At 40.6% G+C, this 15,589-nt stretch overlaps 1 protein-coding gene across 15 annotated transcripts in view; it reads right to left on the bottom strand.

Moving 5' to 3' along the window:
- The window catches only part of ESRRG (estrogen related receptor gamma), a 412,544-nt gene that overhangs the window by 163,082 nt on the left and 233,873 nt on the right, over window positions 1-15,589 (bottom strand). The window contains exon 1 of one of the 15 annotated variants that reach the window (XM_026102348.2): window positions 3,967-4,179. The exons of 13 other annotated variants lie outside the window; for them this stretch is intronic. In XM_026102348.2, coding sequence (XP_025958133.1) covers window positions 3,967-4,022 — 56 coding nt within the window. In that variant the 5' untranslated portion in view covers window positions 4,023-4,179. Of the gene's footprint in view, window positions 1-3,920; window positions 3,939-3,966; window positions 4,180-15,589 lie in introns of those variants that run through there. One more of the 15 variants, XM_064509699.1, reaches the window with a different exon arrangement.

Here is a 15,589-nt window from a genome sequence, read left to right on the forward strand (position 1 = left end):
CATAACATATGAAAATAACAGCACAGCATATGGACTGATTCAGCTTTGAGAAATGTGGACATATCATACTTTTTAGTCACTAAGCAAAGTAGGCTTCAAGTATTGTTAAATATTATCATAGACAAGTTACCTTCTGTATTTGATGAATAGCACCATGTATTTGAAATTAATTGCAAAAGTAGGGTTGGCTAATGAGGCGGCCCTTATCTTTTCTCAGCAGTGCAAGCACAAGTATTTTTCTGCTGGCTCGATATTTTTAAATGCCTAAAGTACTGCTAAGTCGAAATCTGATTAAAATATGAACACCAAAATATTAACAACAGCTAATGCAACCACAAAAAAAGGTTAAGAAAATTCCTATCTCTTTTCTTATCATTAAGCATGTGTTTTGAAAAATAATAATTAAATAAATTATTCCCTACTGATTCTTCCAATTGCTTTGCTTCCCATTAGCATCCTGGAAAACAGTTTGTTAAAACAATAGTTATTCTTTATTATGGAACCTTGAGGGTGGTGCCCTTGTACCTGCTTCAATTTAAATAAAAGAAATTTGTAAGGAACGTTAAAACTTAAGGATTCTTAGAAAAGGAAAGTATGCCTCAGGAAAAAGAAAAAAAATGCAGAAAAAAAATGATCAGCCATTCAAGAGAATTAATGGATATCCACAAGGGCTTTGCTAATAACACGGGTTAATTACCGCTGCAACGCACCAGGCTCAGTAAATAAAAGAGCACAACCATAAACACATTAAAATGAGCAGCCATCACGAAAAGAGGGGCAAGCCCCAGTAAATGAAAAGCTGTCAGACAGGCATTTCAGTACAAACCCTTTATACTTTCTGCAGGATTAAAAAACTTGCCAGCAGTCTATCAAAACTAAAAACCCCAGACCTACAACCGGAAACAGAAAAGGAAGAATGGAACAAGGCCTGCTTGCAGCCCAAGGGGAGAACACAGAAAAGATCTGTTCATTCACCCACGCTCCTGGGCTGGCTTCACAGCACAGAGCAGAGTTCCACGTTGCACACTTGGTGTATGCACAGAGGCCTAGAGACTTTGGACTTTAATATACAAATCTTCAGGCTTTATTTCTTAATAACAAGTTTAATAGCTATCTAAGACGACAAACGCATGAGGTTAAAGATCTCCACACCTTGAAGAAACTGTGGAGTAGAATCAAGTGTTACTTCCCACTCCACAAAGAAGTGTTCTTTAATCCATCCCTTTCTTCCCTATATAAATAAAAAATGCTTCTAAAATAAATTCTTCGGGAATTAGAAGCTATATCAAAATATTTCAAAGCAGAATGAAACTGATATAAAATCTTTTATATCTAACGTATAACCACCCCCCACACACACATATTTGTGTATGTGCTGATGTGCGTGTGCAGATGCTAATACTCATCCACATGCACGCATATCCCACACAGACTCACTTGCACAATAACTGCACAGACCATTCCCACATTGCAACATTAGAAGGGTTAGAAAAATACAAAATATGTACACTGACCGTCATTGCACTGAAGTATTTACAAAGACTCCGGACTACATCCACTTTTTAAAATGTTACATCCGTTCTACACAATCTTTATATCTTGTCATTTACGTATTTTATCTCTTGCACTACAAAATAAAAATGTAGGCATACTACAGCAGCTAAATTTCTTTTATGCTTAAACGCTGTTGCATGTTTTTGAATGGAGAAAGTAGAGAAACTGCTGAGGGTTCAATTTAATGAAACACAGGGAGCCACAAAGGGCAAGTGTACATAGTGCACAGAAGCTATCTGGAGTTACAAATCTACTCAGTTTTCTATGTTTGGCATTCAGAGACCATGTTTAAATTTACTAAACTAGTCCACCCCCCACACACACTTTTTTTGAAGTGTTTCAATTGCCTTTCCTTCTTCCAACAGCTGTGACAACTGTTAAAACAGTCAGTAAAATTAAGTCCGCTCTATAATCCTTTAGTCAACGTTACATTTTAATCAGAGGTTGAAGGAGATTTCATGTTATGAGCACACTGATTCATTTAGAATGATTAAATTGACACATATGTCAAATTGAGCAGATATATTTATTGCATCTGTTTATTAACTATTAGTAATTATTAGTGTTACTGTTATTGCTGAAAAAGCCAGAAGTCAAGGCTGCAGCTGGCTTTAAGTTATTGCATTCTTTAACATGCTCTGCCTTAAAATCAAAGCATACCTAGTGATGGTCAGACAGATGTCTAAAATGTTCCGACAATTTTTAGCTTGGATCCTCTCTGCCTTCATCTATAACGCGAGAACTGCGGAAAGGGGCTACTATATTTATTTCGTATGTCCTTACACGTGTATGTGTACATGCATGAGACAACACAGAGCCAAAATAGAATTACTATGAATATTAATAACATGTAAAATTCTGGGGCTTATTAATTGAAAAGGAAAAGCAGTCATGTTTCCAAGCGTTAGTTTTTTGTGTGTGTGTCCATACAACCATATATTCCCGAAACCCTGAGCTGGGACGATATATTGGGATTGTTTTAAGATGACTTTTAATTGAGCCAAAGAGAAGGAAAAAAACTAGTTCGAATCTTGCACCAGAGCCAAAAAGACATGTGCCCTGATTTCATTGAAATGCATCTACTCTAAGAGGCTTATCTAAACTAATCATTCAAATTAGCTGTAAGAAGGTAAATTCAAGAAAGCTTCTTTGGGGGAGTAGGGGGGGTACGACTGGAAAAAAAAAGAAAAAAAAACTATTTGTGTATTTTATAAGGCTAACTTCCAATATTAGTAAAAGCTGCAGAAACTACATTCTCACGTTTATGATGCTATCTTAGACTATACAGCAGCGCACAGTGCACTGACCTATAAACCATGTCTGAATGGGCATCCTACCTTTGTTTATTTTCTTTTATTTATCCCGGAACATTACAGTGGATTTTCCTGCCTCCTGTCCCCAAACTGCTTGCTGCTATGAGCAAGTCTGCTCGTTGCTGTTTGCCTTACTTCCTGCATTATTTCACCAGCACATAATCACTGCAATTCACTTTTCATCTCCGTCTTAATTACAAATAGCAACACAATATGCAGACGCTAAGGACAGCTAGTGGGCACCTACCTATAATACACTGTCACCTCTCAGCACAGCCTTCCGCACGCTGCGTCTAGGGTAATGCTCACTGTTAGCTTGGGGTTTTTTGGGGGTTTTTTTTCCCCTTCGGTGGTAGTGTCACTGCGAGCGCAAGAGGAAGGCACGGCCACGTAAGTGGCTCGACATAAAGCAAAAATGAATCAGTGACAGCTCCCGTGACACACTAATATTTAACCCCGGCCGCAGGGCCGAAACCAAGTTTACGAGCCGCTCGCCCGCCCCGGGCTGCCCGGCTCCGTCCGGGCTCCGCGCTTCCCGCCCGCGACGCCCCGCGCCCGCGCCCGCGCTCCTACCGACCACCGCGGAGCCAGGCGGCGCCGCCGGGGAGCCGCGCCGCGCCTCGCCAAAAAGTATCCTCGCGTCCTCGGCAGGCAGCGGCCGACGCCGCCCGGCCCCGACAAAAGTGCGAAACACCCCGCGCCCTGCCCGCAGGGCGGCTTCCCCCGCGCCCGGCCGGGCGGCCGGTACCTCAGGGCCGCGCGGGCCGCTCCCAACCGTCGCCCCGCTGCGGGGGAGGGGGGAGGCGCCGGGCGCGCGGGCTCCCTCCCTCCCTCCCTCCCTGCCGCCGCCGGGGGGCCAGCGCACCTGTGCGGGCTCGGGCTCGGGCGCGGGCGCGGGCGCGGGGCAGGCGCGCAGCAGCACCGCTCCTCCGCGGCAGCAGGGAGCGCCCCGCGGGCGGACGGGCGGGCGCGGAGCCGCCGCCGCCGCGCAGCTGCCCCGCGCCGGGCCGGCGCTGCCGAGGGCTGTCTGTCGCGGAGGCGGCGCGGCGCTACCTGCAGCGGCGTTGGCGGCGCGGTGGGGGCGGGGAGCGGTACCTACTCTTCCTCGTAGTGCAGGGAGAGCGGCTCCGGCAGGCAAAGTTCTACCGAATCCATGTGCGCCCGGCGACCATGCTGCGCGCGCCCCCGCCGCCAGCCCAAGTTCCCGCGGCCCGGCGCCGCGCGCAGGTGCTCCGCGGGGGACCCGCCGGCGGGCACGGCCAGTGGGGACCAAAAGCTCGCCCGCGCGCCTAATCAAGGACTTAAAGCCCCGCTCGGCGCTCATGAATATGAAGCAGGGCTTTACATATGCAGTCCCCCCCGGCCCGGGGCGGCGGCGGATTGGTGAGGCGGCGGCCAATCAGGCGCCGGGGGCGCCGGGGCGGCACGGCGCGCGGCCCGCGCGGCAGGTAGAGGGTGGGGCCGGGGGAGCGGCCTGAGGCGGCGGCGGCCGTTGGGGCAGAGCCCGCAGACGCGGTGGCGCGCGGCTGGCCCGCGCTGGGCCGCAACGGCGCGAGCGGCCCCGAGCTCGCCCGCCCGCCGCGGCGCGGGGGGCTGGCCCGAACTTAGAGCACACTTGGCCAGGTACCTTGACAGGAAGAAATACGCGCAGGCTCTCACTTAATGCGGGGAAGAAATCCGCCTCAGGTAGAGAACGAAGTTTGCGCTGCCATTATGTGTCGTGCCGTTGCGCCGCGGCGGTTGGGGGCTCGAGCTTCGCTTCGGACACGCGCTCCTCACCGCGCTCGCTCTGACCTCTGGAGCCGCTCGACACCTACGATCAAACGCGGCGTGCCGAAGCGCCGGGTAACTCAACTTTTCATTGTCATCCGAGTTACCGGTCGTTGGGGGAGGGGGAAGGCGTTGGGGGGATTCTTTTTATATATCTATATCTATATATATATATATATAATATATATATATATATAATATATATACACACATATCTATACACATATATAGTGAAAATGTACATACATAAAACTGGCACTCGGCTGTGTTACTCAACAGCATGGGTGCCATGGGGAGCGTATCCAGGTATATGTGTTCCTGTCCAGGTTAGATACGTGTTAACAGGGGCATATTTAGCATGTATCCCCATAGGCAAATATTTAGGTGTTTACATCTAAATATTTAGATTTAGTAAACAGCAGGAAAAGCTCCAGAACTGATCCATTTCTTCTGTAACTGTGGAGGGATTATAGTGGACTAACTCAATCTGTTTCATTTTAACAAGATAAGGACCGCATTGTAGGAGGTCTGCATTATCAAATCGCAAAATGTGCACAGATCTCTACTGTGTTCGGGGGGGAAGGTTGTTTTCTGTAAAGTAAATTTTACCAAACCAAAAGGGAAATAAACACATACCCCTGCATCTATGCCTGCATAAACATCACCAACCCCAATTCCAGCAAACCACTAGGTTTTGTAAGTCATGATTGCTTGGCTCGGTCATAATGAAAGGTCCCTGATTAAACTTGTTTAGACAAAATGATCATGCACAAAATTAGGGACACGGTTCACACTGAACCCTGCCTCCCCCCCACACACACACATTTTAAAAGGATCAGTAATGAATTGAGAGCACAGTAGATTTCTCTCAAAAGCTACTATTTTTACTTAATATTACAACTGAAACACTACTATTTGCTAGTTACAAAGTGTTTTTATTCCTACCTCTCCAGGTGGATAGATACAGGCTATTTCTGGCAATAAAAAAGAAAAAAAAACAGTGGAAAGCCCATACTTTTTTATAATTCAGCTCAGTTGCTCACAAAATCTTTTGTGACTGGAGCCCTACATGATGCAAATGGCAATCTTTTAAATCAAAACAAATCAGTGCACAACCTCAGACTGCATTAATACCACTCACAAATGGGAACACAAATGCCCTCTCCAAATCTGTCTCACAGCTTTTTACCAAATAAAACAACAGAACCCAAGTGCAAAATATGTAAGTGCAGTGGACTTCTTTGTATCTGTTTACGGCAGAGAGATTCCAGTGTTATGTACTTAACCTGATGTAAAGACTGGGCCTGCTTCTTACAAATGTGATAAAAATACATGCAGGATTAGGGATCAGAACTCACACAGCAAGACTACATCTCTGACTACTGTACAAAAGCAGGTAGTAAAAGCTTAATTACAGTAGCATTATGCTGTCTATATTGTTAAATGTGAACTCTGTAATTAAGATGTAAATTCGCTTGTGAGCAGTGAATTAAAGAGTTCTGAGATGTAGAGTAAAATCCAAGCACTCTGTAGAAAAATCACAGACAAAAAAATTATTATTTTTTTAAACAAATTTTAAAATGAGAGGCATTTAATCATGTTACAATATTAGAATGTCCACTCTAAGAAGGAGTTTGATAAATGCAGATTTTGGAACCAAATCAGCACTTTAATATGATGCGTTTATTCTATATATAGATATCTTAATTATTTTATAAACCAAAAGCACAGATCCTACAAATCAGTTTACATGTGCATGTTACCAAACCATGCAAAATACAAATATATTGTCTGTAGTGAGTGTCTCTGTGTGTCCATTTATAGGTTTATACTCAAACTTGCTATTTTTCAGTATTTATATGCTAAAATTTCTTAATTTCTTTTCATGTGTATGTGCTTTCTTATTTAAAATCACCCACAATTAATTCCTATACACAGGTAATTTGATAAAATTCACTTTAAACTATTAAGTTCGTTGGAATACACCCTCATTAAAATATGACTATTAATCCATTTTAAAAAACACAAAGCATGGGTTAGCTTATTTTTACTTTTGTTCATTATCTTCCAAGATTATATATTTATATTAGGTGAAACATGATGCTTTCTTTCCTTCTGTCATGGTCTATCTTCCAGTATGCTCTCCTTTTCATGTTCATACAGTTTCCGCTGCCTCGTTGGCTTCTCCCCCCACCCTCCCTCTACACCCCCAAATCCATTTTTCCTCTCACCCTATTAACCACCACTACCTTTCTACCAACCATCTTTCATCCAAGCAAGCCGCTGTCTTCCCTGCTAGTGCTGCTCCTTGGACGACCAGAAATACTGTACTATACTTTACATGTTGATAAACAAAGCAGTTGGCTTCTTCCCCTGGGACTGAAAGTGTCACCTCCACCAGACTGGGGCCTGCAATTCCAACTATGTTCTTGAACTTGGGTTTCACAGTTACTGATCAGTTGGTGGGGGGAGATGAAAAAGATTACTGCAGCAAATAAACTGGGACTAAGTGTAACTTCATTGTCTCAAGATTCTCTCTCTGTACCACTTTAGAGATAAATAAAAATAATAGTAGGAAAAAGAAAAAAAAAATCAAAGGAGATGTCGGTTTACTGAATTTTATCAGAGGATACAGAATAAGAACATGCATGCAAACACACATCTGCACTAACTTATCAAAATCTACAATGCAAAATCTTACCACAAGGAGTCTATACAAAACAGTGGTAATAGAATCAGAGAGGGGAAGGGGAAAAGCTGTCATGAGTGTCTGCACCAGTCAGTGGGCATTACTGAGCAGCATCTACATCTCCATGTCTCTCTGTGCATATAATTATTTCTGTGCACAGAATAGTACATCTTTAAGCACCTTCACACTTAAATACTATAGACATTTCGAGGCATCCAAACAGCCAGATTCTTAACACACAACAACCTCAAGGCAACTGAAGAAGCAAGATTCAGTGGCACTTCGCAGAAGCAGCACAGTGCATTGTGTCACTTGTGTATTTACCAAAAAGAGCAACAAGCTAAAGTCATCTGTACAGGAGCAAAAATATAAAAAATTCTAGTACCTGCTGAGAATTTATTTGAAAATAAGTATACTATTATTTTAGATGAAAATTTTCCAAATACCATGCTACCTTTTTCAAAATCTGTGGAATATCATATTTTAGCAGTTCAAAAGAAATTTCTGATTATCAAATAAGTGATTTTCTCTTTTTTCAAAATAACTAAATAAAGAAACAACTCAAACGTGCTATGCTGTAGTGACATTGACATTAGAACAACACGGTCACCATCTACTCGTCTTAAGATACATTTGACTTTTCTGCTTCTTACTGGGAGGCAGTTGGTGCATCCCAGGATGTATGCTAATGCCTTAAAAAAACCTAATGCTACAAAAGTTCCAAGTTCTGCTCACCTGTTTGTACATAGTTGGGCAAACTGTAGCAGGTTATTACTTTAAAGCCATCTGCTACTTCAGTCTGTATTTAGCATTAACTGCTCCTTGTTCTGATCATAGGGAAAAAAGCCCACACAACACTATCTCAGAATGCTCTTTAGAACTTTTCCACAGTGCATTCACAAATGCACAAAGTAAGGCGTTTAGATTTTGCTGCTTACACTCAGTTACAGCATATAAAAAATATATCTGTGAGGTAACTCAATCACCTTACAATGTTTCCAAGCTACATTCAATTCATCCAGTCTCAAAAAAATACTCCATATTTTCTGCTTATTTTATATCCAAGGGCATGGGCATTGATATTTAAACAATTGCCTTCACTGGTACGGAGTAGAAACTGTTCACATTGCTATAAATGAAAATTATTCTCTTGACAAAATGCCTTTTCCAAAGCCTCTGACAAAAAACCAAAAAGTAAACAAGGCAAAAAAAAGGGGGGGGAAAAAAAAGGCAAGTTGCAGGGGCATTGCCTGTCACCCTCCAAAAAAGAGTCTTACTCCCTAAAGATAATTTGGGCATGCATTTCAATACTGATACCTCACTATTACCCCAAGCTGTTTTTTTAGTGCAAGTTTCTTCAGAGAAGCTGAAGTGCATTACTGTCTCAGACAGCCAAGGATAAGATGACTGAGGGAATTCAGTTGCTCTGTTTAATTAATACAGGATTATTTCACTTTCATTTTGTGAAGCTAATAATATGACTGGTGGAATGTCAGTAAAAATTAAATCATAAACTAGTGCAGTACCAAAGGGAAAACTTACTTTAGTTATGGAGTATTCCCAGCAGAAATCTTGAAAATCTTATACATATTTACACTGATAAAATACCACATGTACTTCATGGGATACTGCAAGCTTTCAACAATCCTTATGGCATGTATTTACAGAGCAAGAGTTAACATTTTGAGATTATACATTAATAAATGAGTTGCAGTTACATTGTTTCTTGAATGTTAAGCACCACATACAAAACGCAGGAACGCGTTCAAGGTCAATGTCCTATTTTAGACCTTTTCAGCAGCTGTGATATTATGATAATCACACTTAAAATATTCCTATAGAAAGAGTAAATTAGGCCTTTTCACTAGAAGGATTATTATGATAAACAATAAATCTGAAAGAGGACAAATTCAGATTTTTTTTTTCAATGCAATAAATTGCTGTCCTTTACTGTGAGGCCTTTTCTATTCAGGAATAAAAAAAATAAATCCACATTATTCCACTCTTACATTATGTTTTCTTTTCTTGAGACCTTACCTATGTGAAGATATCTCTCTCAAATGTTTTTGCATTCTGTTAGAACCAAAACATTCCAGTTAACATCCCATTCTGTCCCTATACTGCAGTGAAATATAATATCCCTCAAAACAAGGAGGGAAAGACGGAAACAGCATCAGCAGCTATTGCTAAGTAAGATTATGGGTTTAGTTCTAACTAATTGAGCAACAAGATGTATCCCTCAGAGGGTCTTTTCCCTCTCCCCTCTCCATTCCCCCCCACCCACCCACTCTCCTACCTGACTGGAAGCTCGAAGTGCTAAAAATAGAAAAGAAGAAGATGGAGCGCAAATATTTCCCCAGTAAAAACACCAATAATCTTTATCGTGAGCTGACATGAATTGCTTGTTACACTGCCCTAGGATATCATGGCTTGAAGTGAGAGCGCGCGCACACGCACACACACACACACACACAGAGCCACCAACCATCCTCAAAGCTTTTGTAATGTGTATTTCTGCATGTGCATGTTGCAGAGGCCCCTATGACATCTGACTTCGAAACTGTACACCTGCTGTACAAAATGTATTATCGCTAGCTTGCCCTTTCCCCCCCCGCCCCGACTGTCCCAGCCCATCTTCTATCACTCTTCTTCCTTTTTCTCCCCCTACTCCCTCTCCACTCCCTTTGCTCTGGCATTTTTATTATTAATGTTATTGCTATTATTACTGTCCAAGCATAAGCTGATCCACAGGGGAGCCTGTGTAATTTAACCCCTCAAGCACTAAATTCCTTCACATGTGCCAAAGACACAGGTTTGTTGTTGCCTCCAGCAATATCCCAGGAAGACGAGTGATGGCGGTGTCATATCATCACACAGCGACTTAATCTATTGCGACACCCAGGGAACGGGTAACTGAAGAGATTTACAGAACATGCTTTCTGACTGAATACAAAATGTTATCTCCTTTCCCAACAAACTCAAGTAACATGAAAAAGTGAAACAAATTTTGCCCCCCTACAGCTCTTCATTTCCACGATTGTGCGTTATCCAATCCTACCACTGCATTAATTGTCCCACTGTACATCTTCTAGCTATACAGCACTTTTTTCAACATTCTTGTTCTCCCTCCTTTGTTCTTCTCATGTTCTCTGATTAACAAACAGCCAGATCATGTTGAACTGCCAAGTAACATAGCCTCAGAAATCTTTTATCCATACACTAGATGACTGGAATCGTCACTTACATCAGGGTTATCTTCACATGCTGTCTTTATGTTGTCTGACATCGAATGCATGCTTTTTAAAACAATAGATTAAAGGGGTTGCACTTTTTAAAGGTGCAAGGAACACTAAATTAAACACTCACAGTTTAGCTACAATAAATACTGACAAGCAGGAAAGCATCTATTTTAAGTACTGAAAACCAAGAGACTTGTCTGCCAGTCTAGCAGGGACTTTCCACATGGGTATCCTACTTTTGTTATCCATTACTATTAAGAAAGAATTCAAACGTAATATAGATGTATGTAACTGTTCCCTCCAAGATCAAGGTGAGATTCTTTCTTTCAAAGCTTCACTGAACTGAAAATAAAGAATCTAGGGCAGATTTAATACTGGACTGAAGACAAACAATAATGAAATTTCTTCGACTTCAGAATAACCTTACTGGGCTGGTAAATCAGAGCTTTCACAGTGGGAAAATAGCATCTCTGACATAGTCGTAAGAAACTGGTAACAGGCTGAATTCATATATTCAGCAGTAAACAAATACAAAGCAAAAACTCCATAAGGTATCAGCTGCCCTTACCTCATCTCTAGACACCTCAGATTTAAAGCAGGTAAAGACTTCCCTACTGAAGACCATGGAAATCCGTCCCAGTGGAAACATCTAATTTTTCTTTCTGTATACATGGCTTCTTCTAAATGTGTATGTTGGCTCACTGACTGAGCTTTAACTTTTGAAACTTTCTATAGATCCACATTCCAACCGGCAAGGCAAATGATTTCTGCAGACACGGAACTGTGCATATAAACCAAGTATAGGTAGGGGTTAAACACATCTTGTATTCTTTGCCCCAATCATTAATATGGAGAGTCTGAAAAAAAGGTTTTCATGGGTATAGAGCCCCAAAACAGGTAATTGTAAGGTTCCAGCATTTCTAAAGAAAAGTGGAATTCACCATCAATTGCCCTTCTCCAAAGTCCTCCAGCTCCATTCACCTGAACATCAAAGCTCCAATGATCCTAAAGGAAGGCCTGAGAGAAGGTATCAGGGTGCACTGAGATGCTGTTCACCATTGCTATGTGCATTTCCCACATAACGGCAGGTGGAAGGCCTACAATACGACAATCGGAAACATGTCAATATACACCAATACCACTGTAACAATTCTATCACTAATATGCCTGTACACTGGCATTTAATGCGCTCATGTTAGCATTTGTAGTAGAATACATTAGAATCGCACAACAAAAAATTGTTAGCCATGTATATTCTGGTTATTACAGTGAAAACATTCATATTTTTTTCTGACTTCATTAGTAAATGTTTGAATGAGACAATATAATCATAGTGTGTTCTTTTTGCAGCTGAAGCCTTCTATCATCCCCTAGGTTTCTGTCCTATAGCAGCTTCATTCCTATTGACCAGACAGCCCTATTCAATTATTCAATCTCAATCAATAGATTTAGCTCCATGTGTAATGTTTATGTGTAAACATTATGCATACGCTCACCCAGCTTTGTTCATGTACCCGTAAATTTGTATTTATATTCTAATTTCCTTCTTAAGAATTATGCAAAACTAAGTTTTTCAAATTAGCTTTTTTCTCCCACCAGTTCTGCCCCCATTTTAGCTTTTATGTTCCCAGAAATTTGGTTTAACTTGCCTATGACAGAAATTTGTTTTTCACAGATTAAAATGGAAAAGCAAGAATTGTAGTTACTTCATTTAAGTATATTGAATAAAGCAATAAAATAGCAGTATGATTTTTAAGCAGATTCAGTCAACATTTTCTTGCAAAAGCACTCACTAAAGGTGTGAACTGATCCAGAAAGTACAGCCTTTAGACGTATTGCACTTCTGACACTTTCATCACAAAACATTTGGTTCAATTACCTTAGGTGTGAGTGTATGTATACCTACACACATACACACATATAAATACATTATATTATAGACCCTTGGTTATCTACATATATTTGCACACAAAAAGTAGCTACTAAAAAAGCTAACCAAAAATACTACGCAAAAGTGAGTTGTTCCATCTTTGATGCTAGTTAGAAGCCACTTTATTTTGTCCCTCCAAAGTCCATGCTCCTCTGCTTAAGAACTTCTAAGTGAACTGATCTTAAAGTACACCAAGTTATTTTATGTTACATTCCTTACTTTTCACTTGCAAGTCTGATTCTACAGTCCTTACTCAGACAAAACTCTCATTGGCTTCAGTGCTTTTTTTCTCAGAACAGATCCCTAACTACCTACTTCCTGAGAGTACATCCATTTTTGTATAATACGGTCTGCATCTAGAAAATGCATCTAATACTAATCCTGTAATACAGTATCTTCACTGACCAGATAACCCTGAAGAATATAGTTACAAGTTATCTGAATATGAGTTCAAATAATACTGTACAATGAAATACTGTCTTTCTAGGGAGCTGCCTTGCTGTTACCTGCCCTGAACCATCCAGGACTATGTTCAAAACAGCTACAGTCTCTAAGCACGAGGATGGTGGCACAAAGATGCTATTATAAGAAAATCTAAAGCAATTTCTGTATGCAACTATTATAGTGTGACTGTTAAGACAGATGCAAGAATTTCTCAAGCATTTTCAGGGAAATAAAGGCTTTAAACATTGGAAAACCTTTCAGAAATAAAATATAATCAGAAAAGTTGCAACTCAATCTTCACACTGACCTGTTTACTCCAACCTGAGATTATCTGCTCCTAAGGTATTAAGATAAACTGCTCCAGTCTTATTAAAGGCCGTATCTTTATTCTTTAGCACTGTTTGTATTTGGTACACATTTTCAGAATGCTAACAGTCTTTACTCAATAATGAATTTGGCAGCAAAACAAGAATCAGTTCTCTTTCAATGTTATTTTCTAAATAAATTCTCTAAACCTGATTGAGTTAGATCCTTGGATCATGCTTTGGAAGATGCAACTCAGTTTCTGAATAAAGTGAAGCACTTAAGCAAATCACACTTTTACTCTTCATCCACTGAGAAGGCTGAGATTTAAGATGAAAGGGCTGGGCTGCCTTTCTCTTCCCTTATACTGCAAGGTTCCTTCATTTTCCTTGTTTTCCCACTAGATTTACTTGTAAATCTGGCGACAGCCACATTTGAAGTCCTGAGGTCTGACTCCTGACCTCAGTTATGTTAGCCCTTCCCTGCAGAAGAACTACCCCTTGGATCACTGACTTGCTATTATTCTATGGTTAATAGACCTGACCTGTGCAATATTTTCTATCTGGCTACAGTCCTATCTCTAAATTCTCTATTTTGAATGAATACCGATTTTGTGACATGAAGTCTGTTATATAATGAAATGCAAACAATGAAAAGGCTAAATCAGTTTACAAAAAATCTATTTGTCAAACAGTGTGGAGATGCTCCCAATTTAGTCTGGGCAGTTCAGGCAGCTCTTGATAAGGGAGTTAAAACTGAGCCGTTCCACTGCATAAAAATAAAATCATCTGCAAAAGAGATACATTTTCTTTTGGCGAATCTTTTCTGTAACCTGTAGCTAATTATAATTAAAAAAAAAAAGCCCCCTTGGATTTTGCAGGAATTTTCTAACAGCCAGGAGCACTGTTATAGTAGGTAACAGCAAACGCCTCCCCAGCGCAGTCCCCTTATGTCACATTTGCATTTCTATTCAGCTACATTGCCTGACAATGAAGCAAATGGGTCTGCCTTATCTGTACAATTCTGGACAACAGAGATTTCTAAGCCATACAAAGGAACGAGCTTAACATTCAGCACTCAACACTTCCCAGTGCACCCCCACTTCCCCAAAAAACCCTGTGGGGAATGCAGTCATATAAACACCTGTCCACACCAAAACCTGAAACTGTCACATTATCAGAAATGGAACTGGTTAAAATAAAAAATAAGTAAAATGCTATTAGATTTTCAAAGAGCTTGCCAGCCTCAAGGAAGAAAACAGTCCCAAACCCCAAGATTTTAAGGCTTTATTTTGACCATAACAGAAAAGTAAGGAGTGTCCCTGGAATGTAAAAGTAGATAATCTCTAGTCAACCATTTGTTACCCCTGCTGCCTCTTTCTGACTGGTATTTAATACAACAAATTACATCTAGATATCTTTTTATCAGGAAAATTTCATATCACCCTAGTTTTCATTAGAAAACCTTTAGCAGCTAGTCTGGCTAACTCATGCCATTTCATTTCAGTATGAGGAAATTTCAGACTAATTCCTTCAAAATTAATATCATCTCATTTAAAAGTTAGAAATGACAAAAACTGCACAAGCTGAAACCTCCAGCTCAAACTTGTGTTATGACAGGACTTAAGCCAGTTATAATACAGGTTAGGGCTTTAAACATGAAAGAAAAAAAATTATGACAATACAGCTCTGTAGACATTTAGGCTTTCTTCTGGCTTTCTGTGATATATATGTAACATGCTGTATCTGTCTACTTGGCACTTTTTCTCCCTTTCCCATCCTCTGGGTAACAAAATAGGCACTTTACATATACAATTTGGAGTTCAAGAAACTTCATTTGGGCAGGGGAGTTATCTTCATGTTTATTTGCCTATTCAGAAGATTTCTAACATGAGGCAGCAGTGGGGGAGAGTGCCTTTCTTTTCTTCCTATTTAGTAAATCCTAAATCACAATATACATTTTACATAGTTTTTAGTACACTAAAATATAAGCTGCTGGCTTGTACTTTAATTGTCCTCAACTTCCCGGTAAGGTGTTTAACAACTGCTGAATTTCTCCCTAGAGGTGGTTGCAATGAGTAGTGATTCTCTGTCTATCTTTTTCTCACCCACACAGTTTTGAAGATTTACAGGCATGAATATCATACTGTAAACATAAAATGATATTATTATTGCCAAAAACAAGGCAATTAGCACAGAGAGTGAGGAATGAAGAATGTTTACTTGGATTCACAAGAAAAATGAAGCTCCCAAAGCAGTCTGTTGCCTTTAATTTTACTAATATTGATGCTTGAAAAGCTGCTGTGTCTTGTCCTTTGTTATTGCTGCCTTTGCATGATTTGGAGCAA

This window comes from Dromaius novaehollandiae, chromosome 3 (assembly GCF_036370855.1).
Source record: "Dromaius novaehollandiae isolate bDroNov1 chromosome 3, bDroNov1.hap1, whole genome shotgun sequence".
In the NCBI taxonomy this organism is placed as follows: domain Eukaryota; kingdom Metazoa; phylum Chordata; class Aves; order Casuariiformes; family Dromaiidae; genus Dromaius; species Dromaius novaehollandiae.